The sequence below is a fragment of the Lactuca sativa genome, chromosome 5 (genome assembly GCF_002870075.4).
Source record: "Lactuca sativa cultivar Salinas chromosome 5, Lsat_Salinas_v11, whole genome shotgun sequence".
NCBI lineage: Eukaryota > Viridiplantae > Streptophyta > Magnoliopsida > Asterales > Asteraceae > Lactuca > Lactuca sativa.
In genome coordinates, this window is record NC_056627.2 from 190,558,836 (window position 1) to 190,582,261 (window position 23,426).

At 38.4% G+C, this 23,426-nt stretch overlaps 1 protein-coding gene across 1 annotated transcript; it reads right to left on the reverse strand.

Moving 5' to 3' along the window:
• Positions 1 to 22,122: 22,122 nt before the first annotated feature.
• Positions 22,123 to 22,989, reverse strand: LOC128126459 (uncharacterized). Its single transcript, XM_052764404.1, has 2 exons — positions 22,745 to 22,989; positions 22,123 to 22,542 (listed from the first exon to the last, which is right to left on the reverse strand). The coding sequence occupies exons 1-2, from the start codon at positions 22,856 to 22,858 to the stop codon at positions 22,267 to 22,269; spliced, it is 390 nt and encodes a 129-aa protein (XP_052620364.1). The 5' UTR covers positions 22,859 to 22,989; the 3' UTR covers positions 22,123 to 22,266.
• Positions 22,990 to 23,426: the final 437 nt, after the last annotated feature.

Below are 23,426 nucleotides of genomic sequence, written 5' to 3' on the forward strand. Positions count from 1 at the left end.
GCTCGCAACATATCTTCCAAAATTTGAATGGTCCTCTCACTTTGTCTGTCGGTCTGTAGATGGTAGGCTATACGCATGTCCAGCCTCGTTCCAAGGGAACTTTGTAGCGACTGCCAGAATCTAGAAGTGAATCTACTATCTCTATCGAAGATAATGGATATAGGAACACCATGCAGTCGTATGATCTCCCTAACGTATGTTCTTGTGAGTTTCTCCATCTTGTTAGTCTCTTTGATAGGCAGGAAGTGTGCAGACTTTTTTAACATGTCTACGATCACCCAAATGGTATCGAGACCACCCATTGTCTTGGACAACTTGGTTATCAAGTCCATTGTGATCCGCTCCCACTTCCATTCCGGTATCTCCAGTTGCTATAGTAAACTTGAGGGTTTCTGGTATTCAACCTTAACCTTGGCGCAAGTAAGACATTTACTCATGAAGGTAGCAATCTTTTCTTTCAATTTTAGGCCACCGGTATAACTTTTTAAGATCCAGATACATCTTATCTGAACCTGGATGGACGAAATATTGAGTGTTGTGCACTTCGGTCATGACCAAGTCTCTAAAACCACCGTGTTTCGGTGTCCAGATCCAGTCCATGAGCTATAAGGCTCCGACACCCTTGACTTCCAAGTTTTTATCCATCTCTCTCAGGGATTCACCCACCACATTTTCAGGTTTCAAGGCTTCTAGCTAAGCCTCCTTAATTTGTAAGGACAAGTGTGAATGGATACTCATAGTCAATGATTTGACTCTATGACAATAATATTATTTCCGACTTAGGGTGTCTGCTACTACGTTGGCTTTACCTGGATGATAATGAATTTCACATTCATAGTCATTAAGTAGCTCGACCCACCGTCGTTGTCTCATATTAAGCTCCTTCTGGTTGAATATGTGTTGTAGGCTTTTGTGGTTTGTAAAGATAGTGCTTTTTGTACCATACAGGTAGTGTCTCCAGATCTTCAGAGAAAACACTACTGCTCCTAGGTCAAGATCGTGTGTGGTGTAGTTTACTTCGTGCGCCTTCAGTTGTCTTGAGAGTTTACTTCATGCGCCTTCAGCTGTCTTGAGGCATAGGCGATGACCTTACCTCGTTGCATCAGAACATAGCCGAGCCCTTGGTTGGATGCATCACAATAAACCACGAAGTCTTCTATCCCTTCTGGTAGGGATAGTATCGGTGCGGTGCATCAGGCTTGCTTTAGCGTTTTGAACGATTTCTCTTGCTTCTCTTCCCAGTGAAAGGCCATGCCTTTTTGGGTCAATGTTGTAAGAGGGTTCGTAATTCGCAAGAAGTTCGGTATGAATCTACGATAGTAGCCAGCGAGGCCTAGAAATTGACGAATTTTCATAGGCGTCTTCGATGCTGACCAGTTCTCAATGGCTTTAATTTTGGAAGGGTCTACATGAATTCCCTCTTCGCTAACCACATGGCCTAAGAATTCGACTCTTTAGATCAAAAATTCACATTTAGAGAACTTCGCATAGAGCTTCTGTGATCGTAAGGTTTCTTGGATGTGTCGCAGATGATGGCTATGCTCCTCCTTACTTCAAGAGTAGATAAGTATGTCATTGAAGAATATGATGACAAAATGATCCATGTAAATACGACACACCCTATTCATTAATTCCATGAATACTGCGGGCACATTGGTCAATCTGAATGGCATCGCTACAAACTCCTAGTGTCTATAACGAGTTCAGAAGGATGTCCTCAGAACATCCTTCTCTAGCACTCGTAACTCGTGATACCCGGATCTTAGATCAATCTTGGAAGAGTAATTATCCCCTTGCAGCTAATCGAACAAATCGTCTATGCGAGGTAGAGGGTAACGATTCTTGACTGTAAGCTTATTGAGTTCTCTGTAGTCGATGCACATACGAAACGATCTGTCTTTCTTCTTCACGAATAAGACAGATGCTCCCCATGGTGAGAAACTTGGTCTAATAAAGCCCTTGCTGAGCAGTTCTTTAAGTTGACCGGATAGTTCATGCATCTCAGCTGGTGCTAGACGATAGGGCAATTTGGCTATTGGGGTAGTCCCTAGAACTAAGTCGATTCTGAACTCGACTTGGCATTACGGTAGTAATCTTGGTAGTTCTAGTGGAAAGATGTCGGGAAAGTCACGTACCACTGGAATGTTTTGTAGGTCTTTCGATTCTTGGCTCGTATCTACAACGTGAGCAAGGAATGCATGATATTCCTTACACAAGTACTTCTGAGCTTGAATACTTTAGATAATACGAAGACTTGTTCCGGGTTTATCGTCATAGATAACTATAGCTTCATTAGATGGTAGATTAAGGTGAACAACTTTTTCATAACACATGATGTCGGCACGCTGAAGGCTCAACCAATCCATGTCGATAATGACATCGAAACTTTTAATTGAGATCGTCATAAGGTCGATTGGAAAGGTATGCCTATCTAGAGTTATAGCATATCCTATGTATATACTACTAGTACTCTCAGTTTTCCCGTTAGCCATTTCTATAGTGAACGGTTCCTTAAGTGTGCATGACTGTTGTTTAAGTAAGTGAGCAAATTTACGATTTACGAAACTCCTCTCTGCTCCACTATCAAATAGTATGCATGCATAAGAGTTATCGCAGAGAAACGTACTAGAGACCATTGTGGGGTCGGCTACTGCTTCCTTGTGGCCTATAGCCAAGACTCTTCCAACACCGCCCGCGTTCCCTGCCTTCGGGCAGTTCCTCTTGTAGTGGCCCACCTCATCACAACCATAGCAAGCTTGGCCCACACCAGCACCAGGGACATGGTTGATTGGCATTCCCGAAGACTTGCAGAAACGGACAGTGTGTCCCTTCCTGTTGCAGTTAGAGCACTGCATTTCTTGGCAGGGTCCAGTGTGGTGGAAGTTGCACTTGTCGCAGTTGAGCAAGCTCCTAGCATATTGCTTCGCTGGCGCAGTAACAGTAGGTGTTATCGCAGCATGAACAGCAACGACCAGCTGCTTTTTGGCAAAGTTCTGCGCCACTTTTTCCTTCTTCTTACCCCAGTTTTTCTGCTTGTTGTCAGCGGTCTTGGGAGGTACTGGAATGGCTAGGGTTGTTGTTGTCGATGGGGTGCGGACTCCGTGATCCACGAGTTGTTGTGCCAGTCGTTTGGCATTGTCGAAGGTAGAGGGGTTTGAAGCTAGCACATTCCCCTGGAATGGAGGCATCAGCCCCCATATGTACCTCTCAATCTTCTTTCCCTCAGTAGGGACCATTCCCGGACATAGTGCCACTAGATCGCTGAATCTGGCAGTATAGCCCACTACATCGGAGCCCTTCATGGTTAGGCTCCAAAGTTCTTGTTCATGCTTCTGAACTTCACCCCTTGGGCAGTATTCCTCGACCATGAGTTCCTTCAGAGCTTCCAATCCCATATTGTTAGCCACTATAAGGGTTAGTGACTTGACATAGCTATTCCACCACGTCAGGGCTCTGTCCGCGAAGGTACATGCAACAAATTTAACTTTGCTTCCTTCCGGACAGGAACAGATCTGAAAGATTGATTCTGTCTTCTTGAACCATTGCAAGAGGGAAATGATTCCACCAGTCCCATTGAAGGACCTGAGTTTGTAGTTGTTGAAGTCTTTATACGAGCACTCCCTAGCACTCACTAAAGCCTCGCCTTGAGCAGACTGAGAAGCGGCACCGCCACCACTAGTGTCGTTATTGCTGAATTGTGCTAAAGCTGCTGCAACAGCCGCATATACTGCAGCTTGGAGGGCTGCATGATCATATTGTGGAGGAGGTGGTTGTAGTTGAGTTGAAGTTATTGGAGGATCGCGTCTCGATGATCAACGCGGAGGCATCTTTTAACTAAAACTTTATAAAGATGAAGATAATAGTAAGAATCATTTGTAAGTATATTGAGAGTGATCCATGGACTAAATCACCATAGTCCAACAATTGAATGAGTGTATGATTGAAATAGAGATGTACAGTAAGAGTAGGAAAACACAGGAACTAAGATTTTCTAACAGGTTAGATAACTATCAATAATATTGGTATTAATGATGTAATAAGTTCGGGGAGAATGACCTAATAGTAGGTCTTACATCAAACCATATAGGGAAAATGTTGACAGCTTAGAAGTCTAGTTATAGTACTTGAAAGATAGGAATATTTTACCGAAAAAGTGTTACATAGAGCACAGATAAGAAAGGATATTCCTTAAACCAAAAGAAAGGGCGAGTCAAGCATCTTCTACCGGCGACGGGTACTCCTCGAGTGAACCCTCAGATTTGCCAGTTGACGCACTACGTCTTGAAGATGTCGCTAATGAGCTCTTTGACGCACTCGAAATTCTATGACTTCAGCTCGGGATGCAGCTAGTTCCTGCTGCAGAGCTTCATTGTCTCTCCTATTCCTTTCCATAGCCTCTTCGAGATGGACAACGTGTACCGTATTAACGCCCGAATTAGCATCAATTTCCATGACTCGGCTGATGGCCGCCCGACCCTGCTCTTCGTTCCGAGCAATCATGCGAACCATAATGGGCAGGATGCGATTAGCTGTGCCTCCCTCACTTAGATTGTAAAAGTCTCGGTCTGTATTGTAGGGTAAAGGTTGAACCTATTCGTGACTCCATCGGTTCAAGTTTGTTGCGCACAGAGGTGTGGGGCCTTGAAATGTTGGTCGGGGTTGAGATTTGGGATTTCAGCCTTTTGAGGTAGGTTGTTGACTTCTGGTTCGGAGTCAGAACCTTCGGAGAAGTTTTCTGTGAAGTCATCATCAAAAGGGATTGGATGATCCTCTTCTGGCTCTGCCTCGAGCCATCCAGCATTGCCTTGGCTGGGAAAGTACGGGTCGCCAGGAGGATGGAATCCAGCCATGATATCTATGTGTGAAAAAGGGGTATGAGAATCTTATATAAATAGACGTACTACTTTAGATAATTATAAGATGGTCCTTACCAGTTATTTTAATACTTGTGTAGTGCATACCAGTTATATAAAATTAAAACAGGATAGACCTTCGAATAAGTAGCCCTAACTCTAAATCCACAACCAAACAGAGAACAAGAAGTAAAGCAAAGATCATAGATTCTAAGTCTATGACACCTTATTCACATATAACCTTAGTGTATCCACTTAACAACTATTGACCTACTAGTAAAGACCTTTTTAGTTCTCAAATAAGTAATTATAGTACACAAAATACTCCTATAGTATTTTAGGTTCATGTTTTGTTCTAATGTTTTCATTGTAGTAGTGTTTGTAAGTTTTTAGACTTGTTGCAACATCACAGCCATTCTTAGGCACATGCTAATCACTTCTTGGAAAAATATAGTTGATCAGGCTATATCGCTCCCAGATCTGATCATGTAACATCCAGATTTCTATGTATGATAAAATGAGTATTTATTTTCGAAGTTATGAGGAGTAACTCAACGAGTTGGCACCTTAACTATTCGAGTAGGATCGCGGCTTGGTGACATGGAAAACGAATGGACTCGACGAGTCAGCAGGCTGTCTCGCCGAGTCAGCGCTATTAACAGAAACCCAAATTCTCTCGGGCCTCGACCTATTTAAAGGCACTTATAGCCTCCTTGGCCCCTTCCCATAAGTGTCTTCGTCCCTTGAGAGAAACCCTAGAGCTATTTGTGAGCTAAAGAGGAGAGAGAGGCTAATTGGATGTCGCTTCTTTGAGAAGAAGGTCAAGGGTGTTGCAAGCATCTCAGAGGAGGGTTGGTGGATCAGTTTCATCTTCATTTCAAGCTTCAGATCTGGTACAAGCTCTTGTCTCCCTTGTGTTTGAGTAGATTTCCTTTGGTGGTTAAGTTAGGGCTTGTATCACCTTTTATATGGGGTTTTGGGTGCATCCAAACCCTTTTTCGAGTTATTTTGTAGATCTGGACCTTGTAAGGTCCACACAACCTTAAAGTAGGCGGCCATGAAGGAGTAACCTTGGAGATTTGAAGCTATGAAGCTTCAATGGAGTCATAATGATGTATAGAGCAAAATACACCATGCATGAGCCTCAAGTTTAGACCTTTATGTGACTTTTGAGTGCTAGAAGGCCAAATCTATAAGTTAGAGAAATAGATCTGACCTTAAAAGGTCGAATGAGTGTTGCCATGGAGGAAACTCGTCGAGTCCATAAGGGAACTCGACGAGTCGAATCGGGTTGCCCCACGATTCATGACCAGTGATAACTCATTGAGTGGAAGGTTCCCATAGAGCTATGGTCTTGAGTGGCGTATGTGTTGTATGTGGTATTTTGGGGAACTCACTAAGCATTTATGCTTACCGTGTTATGTGATATGTGTTTAAGGTACTAGCGAGGATCACGGGAAGGCGCCGGCATGATCTGTACACACTGATGAAGATTTATGTACTTGAGATTCTGGGGTTGTTTATTGAGATAATATGTGATACAATGGGTTTTGAAATTGTTCTTATGATATTTATTATGATTAAAAATGAAAAATTGTTTTGGAAATTCACGTTGTTACGGATTATATGTCTCTAAGCCTAATTATGTTACTCAACAATCGTAATACTTTTGTTCTGTCCTAGTGACATTGATTTTAGTATGAATGCAGGTATGTATACTTAGTTAAATATTTTACTATTTAAAAGTATAAACTCTTGGTGAGAGTATTTTCATACGGTTGTATTTATAGTTTGTATATCTTTTATGGGTTGATATACTTGATTCACTATAAACAATGCTCTGATACCAATCTGTCACACCCCAAACCCGGAACGGCGGAAACGTTCTGGGCCGGAGGACGTCATGTATAGTATCACAACAATGCATAATAGTAAACAAGCAACAACGTCATCCATTGCATTAATAATATAATTCAATACAAGCGTGTTATGTGTATAGTTTATAAGACACTAAAAATGAATAATAAAAAATAAAGACGAGTCTGAAAGTGCTCCGTCTTCTCAAAACCTGTCATCGGTACCTGTTTACTGATGACCTGAGAATACAAGTTATATTGAAAGAGTTTACCAGCATTAAAGCTGGTGAGTTCATAAGTATTTAGTGTCAAATGTTTGTAATGAAAGTTTGTTGTAAATGTTTGTACTTCCTGGAAAATCCTATATTTTCTACTGAAATGTATTCTTTTGCTAAGACCTGACTCTTATGTATGTTTTTTCTTTTGTAAAAGTATGAGTTTTTCCCAAGTATAACTATCGTTATCAAAATATAATTTACATTATCGTTTATGTGAGAAGATCACAAAGTGAATGCAAAGGGGAAAATAATATAGTACTGTAGTATTGTATATCGTAACTACTATTGTACTAACTACCTTTAATCAATTGTTAATTAAGGTAAAATGTGATATTGTTGTAACCATACTTGATTGACTAGTGATAAACACAATGCTGAAATACGCCGAAAAATTATGACATTCATCACCCATAGAACTGTAGGTCCCACTGTAGCTAGCTGCAAGGTGTAGGATGGTCAATCCAGTATAGATCTATACAAAAATTCTTGCTCTCCCTCCAGGAGACTCTGGTTACAAAACAAAACACAGCAGTGATGCCATGCCTCGAGGTAGTGGCTCACATTTATGTTATAGTATTCTTGTATATGTATAGTATGCTCTGTCTGTATAGTGTATAGTATGTTCTCTTTGTATAGTGTATACTATGTTCTCTTAGTTTCTCATCATAGTATGTTCTCTTGGTTTCTCATTATAGTATGTTCTATCTGTTTCTCATAATAGTAAGTTTTTATTGACTCATGAATGAACTGACTCATGTATGTTTCATTATACTAGAAATAGTGAGTAGTAAACCTCTAAACTATAACTATTATAGTTTACTAGTAACGTTGTTTGAATGCTTGAGTATGTTTATACACCTTTGCTACCCAACGGTGTTGGAACTGAGGTAAAATCTTTTATATCTATACACATATACATAATATATAACTAGCGATCAAACGACACTCGGACAAACAACAGGGTACTCTAAGTCCACAACCAAACATGGAATAGGAAATAAAGTGAGTTATCAGTCCTAAGTCCTTTCAACATTATATAAATATATCTATATAGACATGATTTTGACAATATATAAGTTAAAATAGTTTGAATAAATAGTTTTAATATGTAAATAATTTGATAAAGATGTTTGAAATAGATGTTTGATATCACAGTTTAAAAGTATAAGAAATCTATCTGTTTGTTCTAGTTATTAATCACATGTGATTGATATAATAACTACCATGTTTCAACTTCTATCCCCCCCCCTAAAAGAATTTAAAATCATTTAAAAGGTAGATTAAGGGGTATGAACTCACCTGTAGTGAGTGGTTTGGATGAACGAGTGGTATAGGATGCTAAGTGTCAAGTGAAGACTTCAGCACACACGGATCCTATTTTGCATATAATGACACATATATGTATATAATTAGTGTTTATACAACTAATATGGTAAAGGAAACACCTTAGGGACTAGGAAAACACTTAGATTGAAGGGTATGAATCACAAATGATTGTGTATAAGAGGGTTTACGGCCACACGTGGTGTTTGCGGCCAAGTATTCACGGCCTTAGGAGTTTGCGGCTAATGTGTTCTCCGCCACATGAGTTTACGACCGTAAACTCATGATGATTTGTGCCAAATGGTGTTTTAAGGTCTTACAAACGACAAGGAAGTGTTCTAGACTCAAGTCCAAGCCATAGGAAGGGTTTATGGTCCATATGCACCTCTAACTAGGGTTTACGACCAAGGGAGATGCTCTTGGCCGTAAACACCTATTGTTCTTGGGGAAATGGACGTTTTCAAGGTTTTTAACATGTGTTTCAACTAGATATCAAGTATAGGGAAGTGATACTTACGATATAGAACCTAAAAAGGTTGATTTCGAACCAAAACACTAGTGTGTGTTCTTGGTGTTTCTTGAAGATCTATCCCAAAAGATGAATTTATGGATGGAATCAATGGGTGATGCTAGTTAAAAAGATGTAGTAACTAATCAAGGGATGAAACGCTTACATTTTGAAGGATAAAATGAAGATCCTTGATGATAATTGAGAGTAAAACCGAGTTCTTAAGTTAGGAGTGGTAAAAGTGTTGAAAAATGGTCAAGTATCAAACATATAGCCAAGAGTTTACGGCCACCATGAGTTTATGGCCGTAAACTCATGTGCCCTGGCCGTAAACTCCTCATAAAGGGGTTTATGGCTTGTTTGCTAGTTTTTAACTTCAGTTGATACATCCTAACACTTAATCCTTTGATGTACTAGGCTTAGAATGCTCAAACAGACTCTAAAAAGTGCTAATAGTTAGCAGAAACAAGTCTGACTTTGACTGAATTGGATGGTTGGACAGTGGATGCACTAGGGTTTTGTGCAACACTGTTATTCCAATACTCTAGGACATTAGAGTTCGTTCCAGGAATAAAAATATTTTCTGCCAAAAATATCTCAGGACTATAAATAGAATTTTGAACCAAATTGGTTCATTTGTTGAATTCCATTTAGAGAAAAGTCAAAATTCTCCCTCACGGATCTTCGGGTTTTTATCCCAAATTGTGAGTACTTCGATCTAGTTATGTTATATAGCTTAGATTGTGTTTAGAAACATCAATTTCATAACAAAACAACTAGACTCGGGAGTTTACCGCCCAAGAACGTTCTTGGGGAGTAAACTCCAATATGTGGCTTAAATGCTACTTAGTCCTTTCCCCGTAATTTGTAACTACCTTAGACTTGTATGCTAGAGTGTATATGACTAGAAAACATCAAAATCGGATTAAGACCCCAAGATTTGGGAGTTTACCGCCCAAGAACACTTGGGGAGTAAACTCCATTTTAAGGTCCTAAAGGGTTCCAATGACCCTCAAAGCCTTAGAACTCAAACTAAAAGCCTTCATTTCATATTTAGGACACAAAAATCAATTAGAAACAATGATGAAAGTGAGTTCACGGCCAAGGAGCTTCTTGGGCCGTGAACTCCATGTTTAAGTGCCAAAATGCTTTGATACACTTCCTAAGGCTTAGACTTAAATTAGGACAAGTACCCTAAAGTGTTTAAAGCCTAGAAAACATAAGGAATCATAAGTATTAAGGAGTTTACGGCCAAGACAAGTTCTTGGGCCGTAAACACCTATAAAGGGGTCAAATGACACTCTAACTCCTTCCTTATGCCTAGAACCCAACATAGATCATAACCTTGAAATGTTTGAGACTTGAAAACACCATAAACACCCTCCCAAGGGAGTTTACGGTTGTAAACTCCAAGGGAATATGGTCCCAGGGCCGTAAACTCCTTAAAGGAGTTAATAGGACACCCAAACACTTGTTTAAACCTTGGAACAATTTACCACTTGAGTTGTAACAACTTTAAGCCTCAATTAATGACCCAATGTAGAGTTTACGGCCATGAGTTTACTCCCCTGGGCTGTAAACTCCAAAGAATATGGTCATTAGACCTTAAACTCCCATTTGAGGTATTACACTCCTTTGTTGTAACCCATTAGCCTCCTAGCACTTGACCAAAAGTGTTTTCCTCGCGTTTAAATCTTTATACTTGTATAATTAGTGTTTTAATCACTAATTATTTATATACATATGTCTTCATATGTAATTAGGATCATTGTGTGTGTCTAAAGTCTTCACTTGACACCAAGCACTTGTCCGATCCTTCCTTACGATAACAGTCCGTTCAATTCCAGTCACATACTGCAGGTGAGTTCATACCCCTTAAATAATGTTTTAAACTATTTTTAAATGTTTTATGGGGGGATACAAGTAGAATTATGCTATTTATTATATCAATCACATGTGATTAATAAGTAGAATTACGCTAGTTATTATATCAATCACATGTGATTAATATGCAACATTCAAATGATTTACTACACATTAGCCGTTTTACCAAACAGTTTCCTTTCAATGATTTTTAGAAACATTTTATATGTTTTAAACTCCTTATTACACTATACATTTTACTCTGTATATCACATTTCAAACTTATTTACAATTGTGTTCCAAACAAATGTTTCCTTATACTTAAACTGTTTTATCAAACCTATGCCTTCAAACTGATTTATTGGTTGACATCAAGTCGATTTTTTTTGAAAATAATAATTATGTTCAAATGTTTTACAAAACTTATTTATGCTTTTATATTATAAATTGCATGCCTCTATATGTATAGTTATATAAGAAATGTTTAAAAGACTTAGGAAGGCTATCCACCCTATTTCCTTTTCGCGCTTGAGATGTGGTCTGGTGGGATATCGGGTACTCGTCCGAAGGTCGTTTAAATATTAGTTATATAACATATGTACATATATAGTCATAAAAGGTCCTTCCAGTTCATCCCATGCCCTTGGGTAGCAAGGGTATACATCCATGTCCATACATACAAGTTAGATTACTAGTAAACTACCATATAGGTAGATTATGAAGATACTAGAACTATTACTAGAACGCAATATCATACAATGAGTCAGTTCATTCATGAGTCAATACTTTCTTGATCATTACTGTACATTACTATACTTGCTAGATAGAGAGAGCATACATTACAGCTAGACAGTACATTACTATACATGCTAGATAGAGAGAGAACACACATTACAACTAGCACACGTAGAACATTACAGTACACTACTATACTATTAAATGATCACACTTACATAAGTACAATTACATGATCACACTAACATGCGTACGCTTACATATACATAGAACAGACGTCACTAGGTGTTATAGCACAGAACCAGTTCAGGATCTAACTATACTAATGAATCACAACGCAATTGTGATAGTTATATCAAGTATACATGATCATAGTAATGTGGATGCTCACGGCTTGCATACATGCAGTGGTCGTGGGTAGGTCCCAAAATCCCTTTGATAGGGGAGCGTATAGTCTGGGATCTAGACATCACATTATACCTTATCCCTCAAATAAGGCAGTTGAGTACCGATGTAGTTATTTATATCAAATACTACATTACTTGGAAGTATTACCCTAGATTTAAGGTAATAGGTACAGTTGTAGTTCGACACTACACCATAGTACTATTTCTTTTCCAGTTACATTCACTTCGTGAATTTCCACACGACGCACAGTAATGTAGAAACTATCTTTTTGATAAATGGTAGTCAGACTTGGGAAAATATACACTCTTACAAGAGACAAATACAGACACTAGATGCCTTGGTATAAGGCTACATAGAGATCAGTTAAGTCTTGGTAGAAGACTCCCTGTTATAATAGTAGGAATCATAGGGATTTCTAGGGTTTTTCAAACATTTACAATTGTTTTACAAACATTTTTATACTTACAGTTCATCTACATTTTCAATACTTACAGTTCATATACAATTTCTTACATACAAATACTTACATACAAATTAAGACACTAAAATACTTATGATCTCACCAGCTTCAAAGCTGATACTCGCTTTCAAAATTACTTGTATCCTCAGGTAATCTTAGACAGGTACCGATGCAAGGAGAAAGGAAGATGGAGCTTGTTCAAGACTCATCTTTCATTTTGATTTATTCTTTAGTGTTTATCAAAATTTGACAGAAACACACTCATATAATAATTCTATTATTAATGCAATGGATGATGTTGTTGCTTGTTTACTACTTTACATTTTTGTGATACTGTACATGACGTCCTCCGCCCCAGAACGTTTCCGCCGTTCTTGGTTATGGGGGGGGGGGGGGGACAGATTGGTATCAGAGCATTGTTTATAGTGAATTAAGTATATGAACCCATAAACGATATACTAACTATAAATACATAAGGGATTAAAAATACTCTGACCAAGAGTTTATACTTTAAATAATAAAATATTTAATAAAGTATACGTGCCTGCATTCATACTAAAATCAGTGTCACCAGGACAGTACAAAAGAATTACGATTGTTGGGTAACACAAGTGGGCTTAGAGACATATAGTCAAAACTGGGAAGATATAGCCTGATCACCTATATTATCCGAGGGTTGACTAGCATGTGCCTAAGTTTAATTGTGTGTTTGCAACAATACTAAAATCTTACCAACCCTACCACAATGAGAACAATAGAACATAACATTAAAATTAAAATACTATAGGAGTATTTGGTGTTACTATAAGTACTTTATACTTGAGAACTAAAACGGGATCTTCATTACTAAGTTGATAGTTGCTAAGTGGATACACTAAGGCTATATGTAATTAGGATGTTATAGACTTAGAATGGGTGGAAATTTTACTTCACCCCTATTATGTGTGAATACGGAGTTAAGGTCACTTATTCGAAGGTCTATCCTATTTAGATTACACATAGCTGGTATGCACTTCACAAATAGCGATGTAACTAATGAAGGTTTTCTAAATAATTATCTAGATAGTTCGTCTAATAATTATTCTCTTACCCTAAATTCTCGCGTAGAAAACATAGTTGGACTCCATCCCCACGGCAACCAGTATCTTCCGAATGAAGTCATAGTTGGTTGGTTTGGAGAAGAACCAGAGAATGATCATCCTATCCCCTTGAATGATCACCATGATGAAGACGTTTCGTATGATGCTAACTCCGAACCAGAGGTTGAGAACCTACCCCGAGCAGCTCCCTTTTCCAATTCCTAACCCTCGTCCGACTTTTCATGGCCCGACCCTGAGTGAGTGGAATGCTTGGAAACGTGGAGCCAAGGACAAGATCAGCCCATGCCATTTAATGGCGACCGAAGCTTTTACGACTTGAGCAATGGGGGCTCAGCAGATAAAATCTTGCCAATCTTGGTCCGCAGGGTGGCCCAAAATGAGATTCAAGACAGGACAACCTTACATCAGATTAACGAAGTTGTCGCCGATGCGAGAATGCATACCCTCCGCACCATTCGTCTAGAAGATGCTCAAGAGAGATCAAAGATAAACCATGAAACCCTGCTGCAAACACTAGCTGAAACTCAAGACGAAGTCATAGAGCTCCGAGTACGCCAAAGGGTGTACGAAAGACACCTACTTGACATGGAACGTCAACTGGCTGAATTGAGAGTTCACCGGAGGGGTGACCATAGTCAGTAGTAGACTTTTTACTTTGCTTCCCTTGTTAGAAAGTAATCGTTTTCTGTCTTTTCCTGATGTGGCATTTTCTATGAAATTATCTTGTACTGTAAGTACTTTTAGTTAGGTCCTTATGTTGTCAGGAACTATCTTCTGTGGATATGATGTAAGACCTTTACAAGGTCATTTTCCCGAATCTTTACGTCGTGAATATCCAAGATATTGACAGCTGGCTAACTTCTGTTTCATTCTTCATTCAAGTACTTTTATCATACTTTCATTGGAGTCTATCTGAATCATGCTTTAATCAAGTCATTGGACTATAGTAATTTAGCTCCGGAGACATTTCCAAGTCTTTTTCAGTGGTTGGATCTTGTTATTCACCAATCCACGATACCTCGGCTTGAACGACAAACGTCTTGAGACCATTCTACGAACTTACTTCTACTCATTACTAGGACTGCATCATAGGGATGTAGGTCAAACCTTCGCAATCATACCTCCAATCCGTACTAGGACTGCATCATAGGGATGTAGGTCAACCTTTCGAGAACATACTCTTACTCTTTTCTTGAACAATCTAAGTACATCTAGGGTCAACCAGAAGCGCTCACAAAATCCTTATCTTTCGTGTTACAGGATCATGTCGTCGTCTGGAAGCAATCAGTCGAACAGCGAAACCTCCGCTTTTCCTATGGACGTCGCTACCTTTCAAACAGCAGTTACAGCTGCCGTGGTGGCTGCCATAACCGCGGTCCTTGCACACCGTAGCGCTATCAGCACAGTCAATGTTGTTGATGGGAATGAAGTTTCCAATTGTGGTATCCATCCAGGAAGTCATCAAACGGTAACAGCCTCAGGCCCGCAAAGCCGAAAATCAAAGAACAAGAAACGGAAGCGTCAAGCCCAGAAAGAACGCAAGAAACCCCAAAAACTTGCCATGCAACAACAGCAACTGGAAAACTCTGCCATCCCCGTACCGAGCAGACCATACAAAGGAACACTCCCGAAGTGTGACCGGTGCAACTACCACCACGAGGGAATTTGCCGAGCCTTGAAATGCGATAATTGCAACAATATGGGGCACATTGCTCGTTTCTGTAGAACTACCTCCACCATGGGAGCAAGCCTAGTTTGCTATAATTGTGGTGAGTTTGGGCACTATAAAAGAGATTGCTCGTTTCTAGATCATTACTGTACATTACTATACTTGCTAGATAGAGAGAGCATACATTACAGCTAGAACATTACAGTACATTACTATACATGCTAGATAGAGAAAGAACACACATTACAGCTAGCACACGTAGAACATTACAGTACACTACTATACTATTACATGATCACACTTACATAAGTACAATTACATGATCACACTTACATGAGTACGCTTACATATACATAGAACAGACGTCATTATGTGCTATAGCACAGAACCAGCTCAGGATCTAACTATACTGATGAATCACAACGCAATTGTGATAGTTATATCAAGTATACATGATCATAGTAATGTGGATGCTCACGGCTTGCATACATGCAGTGGTCGTGGGTAGGTCCTAAAATCCCTTTGATAGGGGAGCGTATAGTCTGGGATCTAGACATCACAATATACCTTATCCCTCAAATAAGGCAGTTGAGTACCGATGTAGTTATTTATATTAAATACTACAGTACTTGGAAGTATTACCCTAGATTTAAGGTAATAGGTACGGTTGTAGTTCGACACTACACCATAGTACTATTTCTTTTCCCATTACATTCACTTCGTGAATTTCCACACGACGCACAGTAATGTAGAAACTATCTTTTTGATAAATGGTAGTCAGACTTAGGAAAATATACACTCTTACAAGAGACAGACACATACACTAGATGCCTTGGTAGAAGGCTACATAGAGATCAGTTAAGTCTTGGTAGAAGACTCCCTGTTATAATAGTAAGAATCATAGGGATTTCTAGGGTTTTTCAAACGTTTACAGTTGTTTTACAAACATTTTTATACTTACAGTTCATCTACATTTTCAATACTTACAGTTCATATACAAATTCTTACATACAAATTAAGACAGTAAAATACTTATGATCTCACCAACTTCAAAGTTGATACTCTCTTTCAAAATTACTTGTATCCTCAGGTCATCTTAGACAGGTACCGATGCAAGGAGAAAGGAAGATTGAGCTTGTTCAAGACTCATCTTTCATTTTGATTTATGCCTTAGTGTTTATCAAAATTTGACAGAAACACACTTGTATAATAATTCTATTATTAATGCAATGGATGATGTTGTTGCTTGTTTACTACTTTACATTGTTGTGATACTGTACATGACGTCCTCCGCCCCAGAACGTTTCCGCCGTTCTTGGTTTTGGGGTGTGACACTGCAGCTTGCCATGCGACCTCTAATGCTCGACCTTGACCAACCTACAGGTCAAGCACCTCTCGACATACCAAGCGATGTCCCTCTTCATACATGGCCATCAATAACTCAATCTCAAATCCTGATACATCTTTGTAGCTCCCTCGGTATATAGAAAACGAGACGTATGAGCCTCCTATGACACAATCTGCCTGACCCCACTAGAAATTAGAACCTAGACCCGACCACACTAGGTCAATAACCCTCAACTATCCGTGACAAACCTGTCAATCTCACCTCTGATCCTTTCCTGTTTCCAATTCTATTTTTTAACTTCCTCTACCTAGGCCTCTCTGATCAATCACAAAAGTGGAGAATCCATAGATATCCTCATACAGATCACCCTGCCTGAAGGCCCAACAGAATTGCGGCTCAAAGCATCATCCACTACATTCGCTTTACCCAGATGGTAAAGGATCTCATAATCATAATCCTTTACTATATCCAGCCACCTACGCTGCCTCATGTTCAGGTTCAACTGGTTCATCAGATATCTCAAACTCTTGTGATCAGTGTAAACAGTATAATGAACACCATATAGATAATGCTTCCAAATCATGAGGGTAAAAACTACTTCCCCAACTCCTGGTCATGAGTACGATATCGCGTCTCATGTGGATTCAGTTACCGCGAAGCATATGCAATAACTCGTCCTCTCTGCATGAGGACCACCCCTAAACTAGTGATGGATGCATCATAGAATACCACAAAATCCTTGACTCCCTCCGGGAGGGTCAATTCTGGGGCCTCGCTTAACCTCTGCTGAAGAGTCTCAAATGTCGACTGCTGCTCAGGGCCCCATTAGAAATCTTCCCCTTCCTCTTCAGACAAGTGAGGGGTAGTGTAATGTTAGAGAACTCCTGAATGAATCTTCAATAGTACCCTGCCAAACCCAAGAAATTCTGATCTCTGAGGGAGATTTCGGAACCTCCTAATGCATCATAGCCTCAATTTTGGCCGGATCGACTGAAATATCATCTTGGTTAAAGATGTGCCCTAGGAACTAGACCTCTCGTAACCAAAATTCACACTTTGAGAACTTGGCATAAGCCGTTATCGCCTCAAACACCCCAAAAGCTCTCGAAGGTGCTCCCCGTTCTGCTCTCTTGTCTCTAAATACACCAATATATCATCAATAAACACAATAAAAGATCATTCGAGCATTGGCCTGCATACGCGATTCATCAAATCCATAAACACAACAAGAGCATTGGTGAGCCCAAATGGCATCACCACGAATTTTTAATGCCCATAATGATTCTAGAATGTGGTCTTCTCCATGTCCTTCTCTCTCACTATAGCCTAATGATACCCAGACCTCATATCTATCTTAGAGAACCAAGATGCACCCTGCAAACTGATCAAAGTGGTCGTCTATCCGTAGGAGGGGATAACGGTTCTTCACCGTAAACTTGTTCAACTCCTAGTAATAAATGCACATCTAGTGTGCACCATCCTTCTTCTTGACGAATAATATTGTCACTCCCTATGGAGAACTGCTCAGTCTGATGAACTTCTTGCCTTACGACACCTGCAGTTGTGATGACAACTCATGCATCTCAAGCGGTGCCAAGCGGTACGGTGCCTTGGCAATCGGGGATGCACCTGGCACGAGATCAATCCTGAACTCAACTTGCATCTCGGGAGGCACACCGGGTAACTCCTCCAGAAACACATCAGCAAACTCCCTGACCACCAGAACCTCTAAGACTGAGATCTGATCCCAACTCGAGTTTCAAACAAATAAGCCAAATAACCTGCACACTTGTGCTGAATATACTGACGAGCCCTGGCTGCCGAACAAAACCCTGAACCGACCATGGCCCTCTCTCCATAAACAACTAGTTCTCCCCTACTTGGGGTTCAAACTACCACTCATTGGTCCTCACAATCAATCAGTGCACTAAACCTGCTTAGCCATTCCATACCTACTATCACGCATACATCCCCCATGGGAATAACGATCAGATCAATCGGATAAGGCACCCTGAAGATCTTTAGTACACAACCCTGATATACCGCAAATGCCGAAACCCTATTGGTGATAGAAACCCACAACGGACAGTCTAACTCCCCAGTAGACATATCAAACTCTTTACTGAATGATCAAGATACAAAAGACCGACTCGCACCCGAGTTAAACAACACAAGAGCGGGAAAAAGAGTTCACTAGGAACATACCTATTAGGGGCATATATATATATATATATATATATATATATATATATATATATATATATATATATATATATAAGCATAACATAAAACATAATCTGCAGAATACTAAATAGAAACATACTAGTCACAACATATGAAGCTACCCTAGCCTCATTGGCGGTGAGCTGAAAAGCACGACATCTAGCCCTCGAGGGCTCCACCCTGCCCTGACTCCCATCTGTGATCCTGAAAGTAACCGGTGTTAGGGCATGCGTCGGCTTAGCAGCAAAGTAAGGGACAGTTGGCCTTTATATGGCCAACCTGGTTACAGTGGTAACAAATCCTGGAGTTGGGTGATGGGCCTTGTTGGCGGTAATCCCTCGCTATATGTCCAACCTGGTCGTAGTGGTAACAAATCCAGCCTAAGAATTCCTCATGTAAGTGGATTAATCAGTATAATGAATTGGAATCATTTGTTTATAGGTTCATAATAATGACAATGAACATAAATATAAGTTACACTTGAAATAACATAAGTATAGCTTAACTTATAGAGATTTTAGCAAAAATTAGGAAATTTCATAGACAAAATCCCGACCCGAATACTTCTTCTCATTTGGCTCCTAGATCTCCAGTGTTTACACTAAAATATCCTAAAAAAAACTATTATAAAATCGGACATGAGAGGTTTTGTGAGAGTTTAGGAGGATTTTGGGTGGAAACAAGCTAACATCAGAAGAGAAATATCTAGGTTGGTGGAGGTACGCCATGCATAGACAAGAGGCGCGTCGCGCCTTCTTGTCGTTTTAGCCCCACCTAGTTGATGTCGCGTGTTTGATCTTCCATGGGCCACCTCCTCTTCTTCTAGAACATGCCATGTGTCAACTTATTGTAATGTCACGTGTCACAACTTTGTGGTGCCATGTCATCATGTCTCTTGGAGGAGTGGTCAACTGACCATGCCATATGGCTCCACTAGGTAGTACCACGTTATCAGCCCATGCGGTTTCTCGTAGATCTTCGAGCGGCCATAACTTTCGCATACGAGCTTCGTTTTCTACATTCTTTATATCCATGGAATCCTCTAGACGAGCTCTACATATTAAGGTCCCACAACTAATTCTTGCTCTAACTAAAGTTCATATTTAGATAGGTTTAGACTGTTAAAGTTCGTACGAAATTCATAACTCCTCCATATGAACTTCGTTCTCGACTATGTTTATATCGAAAGGTGCATATTTATGAGATCTTACATTCTCGTTCAGATTGTTTCAGCCAACAATTAACCAATTTGGATTTCGATTTTTATGTCCGCACTGTTCCGCTGAAACTACGAAAAATCATAACATCTCCTCATGAAGTCAGATTTGGACGTTCTCGATATGCACGCTCTCAGTTTCATGACTATTAAGATTTTTATTTAGATTACTTAGGTTAATAAGCAATCTATCAAAAATCAACTTTTTACGATACGTAGAGCCGTGTTGGTTTAATTGCAAAACTTCAAAGAAACATAACTTCTTCAGAACAAGTTAGATTTTAGATTTCTGTATATGTACGGAATCCTTATCACATATATTATAACTTTAGGTAAGATTATTTATCTTAAATAATCTTCTATCAAAAATTCATGTTATATGATTTTAATAAATATTTACTTAGTTATATATTTTAAAATAATTATAATATCTAACGTCAATTTAATATTAAAAAATATTTTACACTATAGATATGATTATTTTTAATATCATATATTATAAACTAGAAATTGTCTAATCTCTTTTTTGCAGGGACGCAAGTGCGGGCGAAATTGTTTAACTACGAAAATGTAGGGAGCAAACCTATGAATATACAAAACTCATTTGGTCAAAATGTGAAAACAAAAGAAAGTATAAAGACGAAACATAACAATATATTAACGGGTGCAGGGGAATAATATACATATTTTCTATTAGATATGAGTTATTTTTATAATTTTTTTCAAAACATAGACCATTTTAGTAAAAATAAACGAACAAGGAGTTTCAATTATGGGAACAATTTTTATAATTTACTTTTTATATAGAGGTAAAAACCTCTCAACATACAAAAATGTTAAATATAAAAGATTGTTTCTATAAAAAAAAATCTCACAAAGACCTTTATTGTAAATTACAAAATAATAAGGAGAAATCATGCCAATATTACAAATATTTGTGACAAAAATATGAAATGCATGAAGTAAATTACAAAATCATAACAAATAATAAGTATGCTAATATTATAAGTATTTGTATGCATAAAATTTTACTATTCTTAAGTTTATTTTTAATTAATATATAGCATAATATTTTAAATTTATAACTATAATATAACTATCAGGCCGTTCTAAAAAATGAAATGTTTTTAAAAGTTCAGAACGAAAAAGAAAAAAAAAAGAGTTCTTATCTTTATTATAATTTTATATTTTTAAATAAAAATATATCCGTTCTGAAAAATGAAATGTTTTTAAAGGTTCAGAACGAAAAAAAAAAAAAAATCTTATCTTTATTTTAATTTTATATTTTTAAATAAAAATATATAACTGAAGCGTATATAATTGACCACTTTGCCCCTCCAACCCTCGAATAACTATAAAAGAGTTATATATCAAGAATGGATTAGATTGCCTACAAATACCCATTTGTGATGTCTATACCTATCCGACCTTGATTTGGCAAAGCACGTGACGGGGACTGTGACCCACATTGCACATGGCAGTCGCTTGGATTGTTCCATTCCCATGATACATCTTTTTATAATTTGAATTAATAATTTTCTTCCATAATGATATTTAGATGTAGTAAAAAGACAAATCGGATAACGATCTCGTTTTGTATATCATATATACTTACATAACTATATGTCTTTTACATATTCAATGCAAATATTTAAAAATACAATATAATATATGCGGCTGAGCAGTTGTCACTTGTACACTTCAACTTATTGCCACATGAGAAATCGATAAGCAATTTGTGGAATTGGATGTAATTTTAATTTGAAAATTATAAATTTTATAACTCGATTTGAACGAATTTAATTCTATACCAAGGGTAAAGTGTTTTAGATATGACTGAATGACACTGAGTTCTTTAATATTATGTTCCTTATAAATAGGATATCTTATGATAACTAAGATTCAAAAGTTTTACGACCATTTTCAAAGGACAAGAAGAATATAATATGTAACAAATATTCGAGATAAAGAGAGGAAAACTTGCTGATATTAGAAAAGATAAGTCACTCGTAAATAAAAACTAATGCAATAATATATTAATCAGAGGGTTACAAGATTTTTAGAATCAACATCAAGTACAAATCGTTGACAAAATTCCACGACATAACGCGTTGCGCAAATTCCTTTAGGTGGAACCTCTCCACACAAAGCTCGTTAATTACTAGCAATGTTCCTTTTCAAATGCCAAATTTTAAATAACTTTGGCTTGCAATACGTCAAAAGCCTTTTCTTTTTTCAACTAAATAGACTTCAATTATATGATCTACATGATCTCTATTCAATACCCACAAAAATCACTCATCTTTTCCATAAAAAATAGATGCAACAAAGTAAATACACACTTACATATTCGATGAATTGAGGTTATACATCCAGTTGTATATTAAGGCTTATTTAGCTAGCTAATTGATATATATTGATATCGATCAGTAGCATCTTTTGTGATTCAAGGAATTGTAACAATTGTTAGTAGTAGTCTGATTGTGGTAGGGTTCATGAGGAAAGTGTCCACTTGAATTATCAACATGCCTTTGACTTTGAACCCTTGTGTTGGATGACTTGGATCTTGATTGCTTACTTCTCCTTGGATTTGTTGATGATCGTGGGATAAACACTCCCGTTCCTTTTACTTCCCTTCTAGCATTTTGCTCATGAAAACTTGGTATTTGGTTATGAATGGGATGGATTGTTTGAGAGATAACCTACGTACAACACAAATAATTAAGAAGGTGTGAATAAATGAAAAGAAACATTGGTCGCCCTAATAATTGGAACTTGACAGTGTTTCTTTCAGTATAATCAATCTTTATTTGAAGAGAGAGAGAGAGAGAGAGAGAGAGAGAGAGAGAGAGAGAGAGAGAGAGAGAGAGAGAGAGAGAGAGAGAGAGAGAGAGAGAGAGAGACCTGAAACGAAACAGGAGGACAGTGAAGAGTAGGGTCTTCATCATCATCCATGATCAGAAGCGAGATCCTCTTACTCAAGTCTGCAAAGAACAAATCATCTTCAACAACTTCCATCTTTCAACTTGTCACAACTCAAAACAACTTAATTAAACTGTGTGTGTATTCTCTTTCTCTTACTTTTTTTTTTCTTCCTTTTGGTTACCTGATTTGAATAAATAGGGAAAGGAGATGGTATGGGTAGTGAGTAAAGAATGAAAGAATATGTGTTAGGGGTATTCAATTCTCAAAAGGGGCTGGCTGTACATGTGAGGTAGTGGGACCCACGTAGCCAATCTGTCTATTTATGACCCACAAGAGGATCATGAAGTGTGTTTATGATTCTATCCAGTTGTAGGAAAAGAAGATAGATTAGAGCAGCAACAACACTTTCCACCACCCACACCCAGATTTCTCCCACCCTCACAATCATCTCATCCACACCATTAATCTTTCAGAAATGATCAGAATATACTTGGTTGTCAATTGTACTCGGTCACTTGCACATATAACACTGCCAAATACGACATGCTACTAGCTACTACAACTATTTGTGCATCACAACAAGGTACAAAAAACCCATAGGTGTCACACACATGCATGCATGGGTCTTGGGTGGGGGAATATATATATAAATTAATTTTAA

Coding starts and splice junctions, on each gene's coding strand:
- LOC128126459 (XM_052764404.1), bottom strand. CDS start 22,858: ATGGAAGTTGTTGAAGATGATTTGTTCTTTGCAGACTTGAGTAAGAGG. Junction 22,543..22,744: donor GTCCTCCTGTTTCGTTTCAG/GTCTCTCTCTCT, acceptor TGTTGTACGTAG/GTTATCTCTCAAACAATCCA.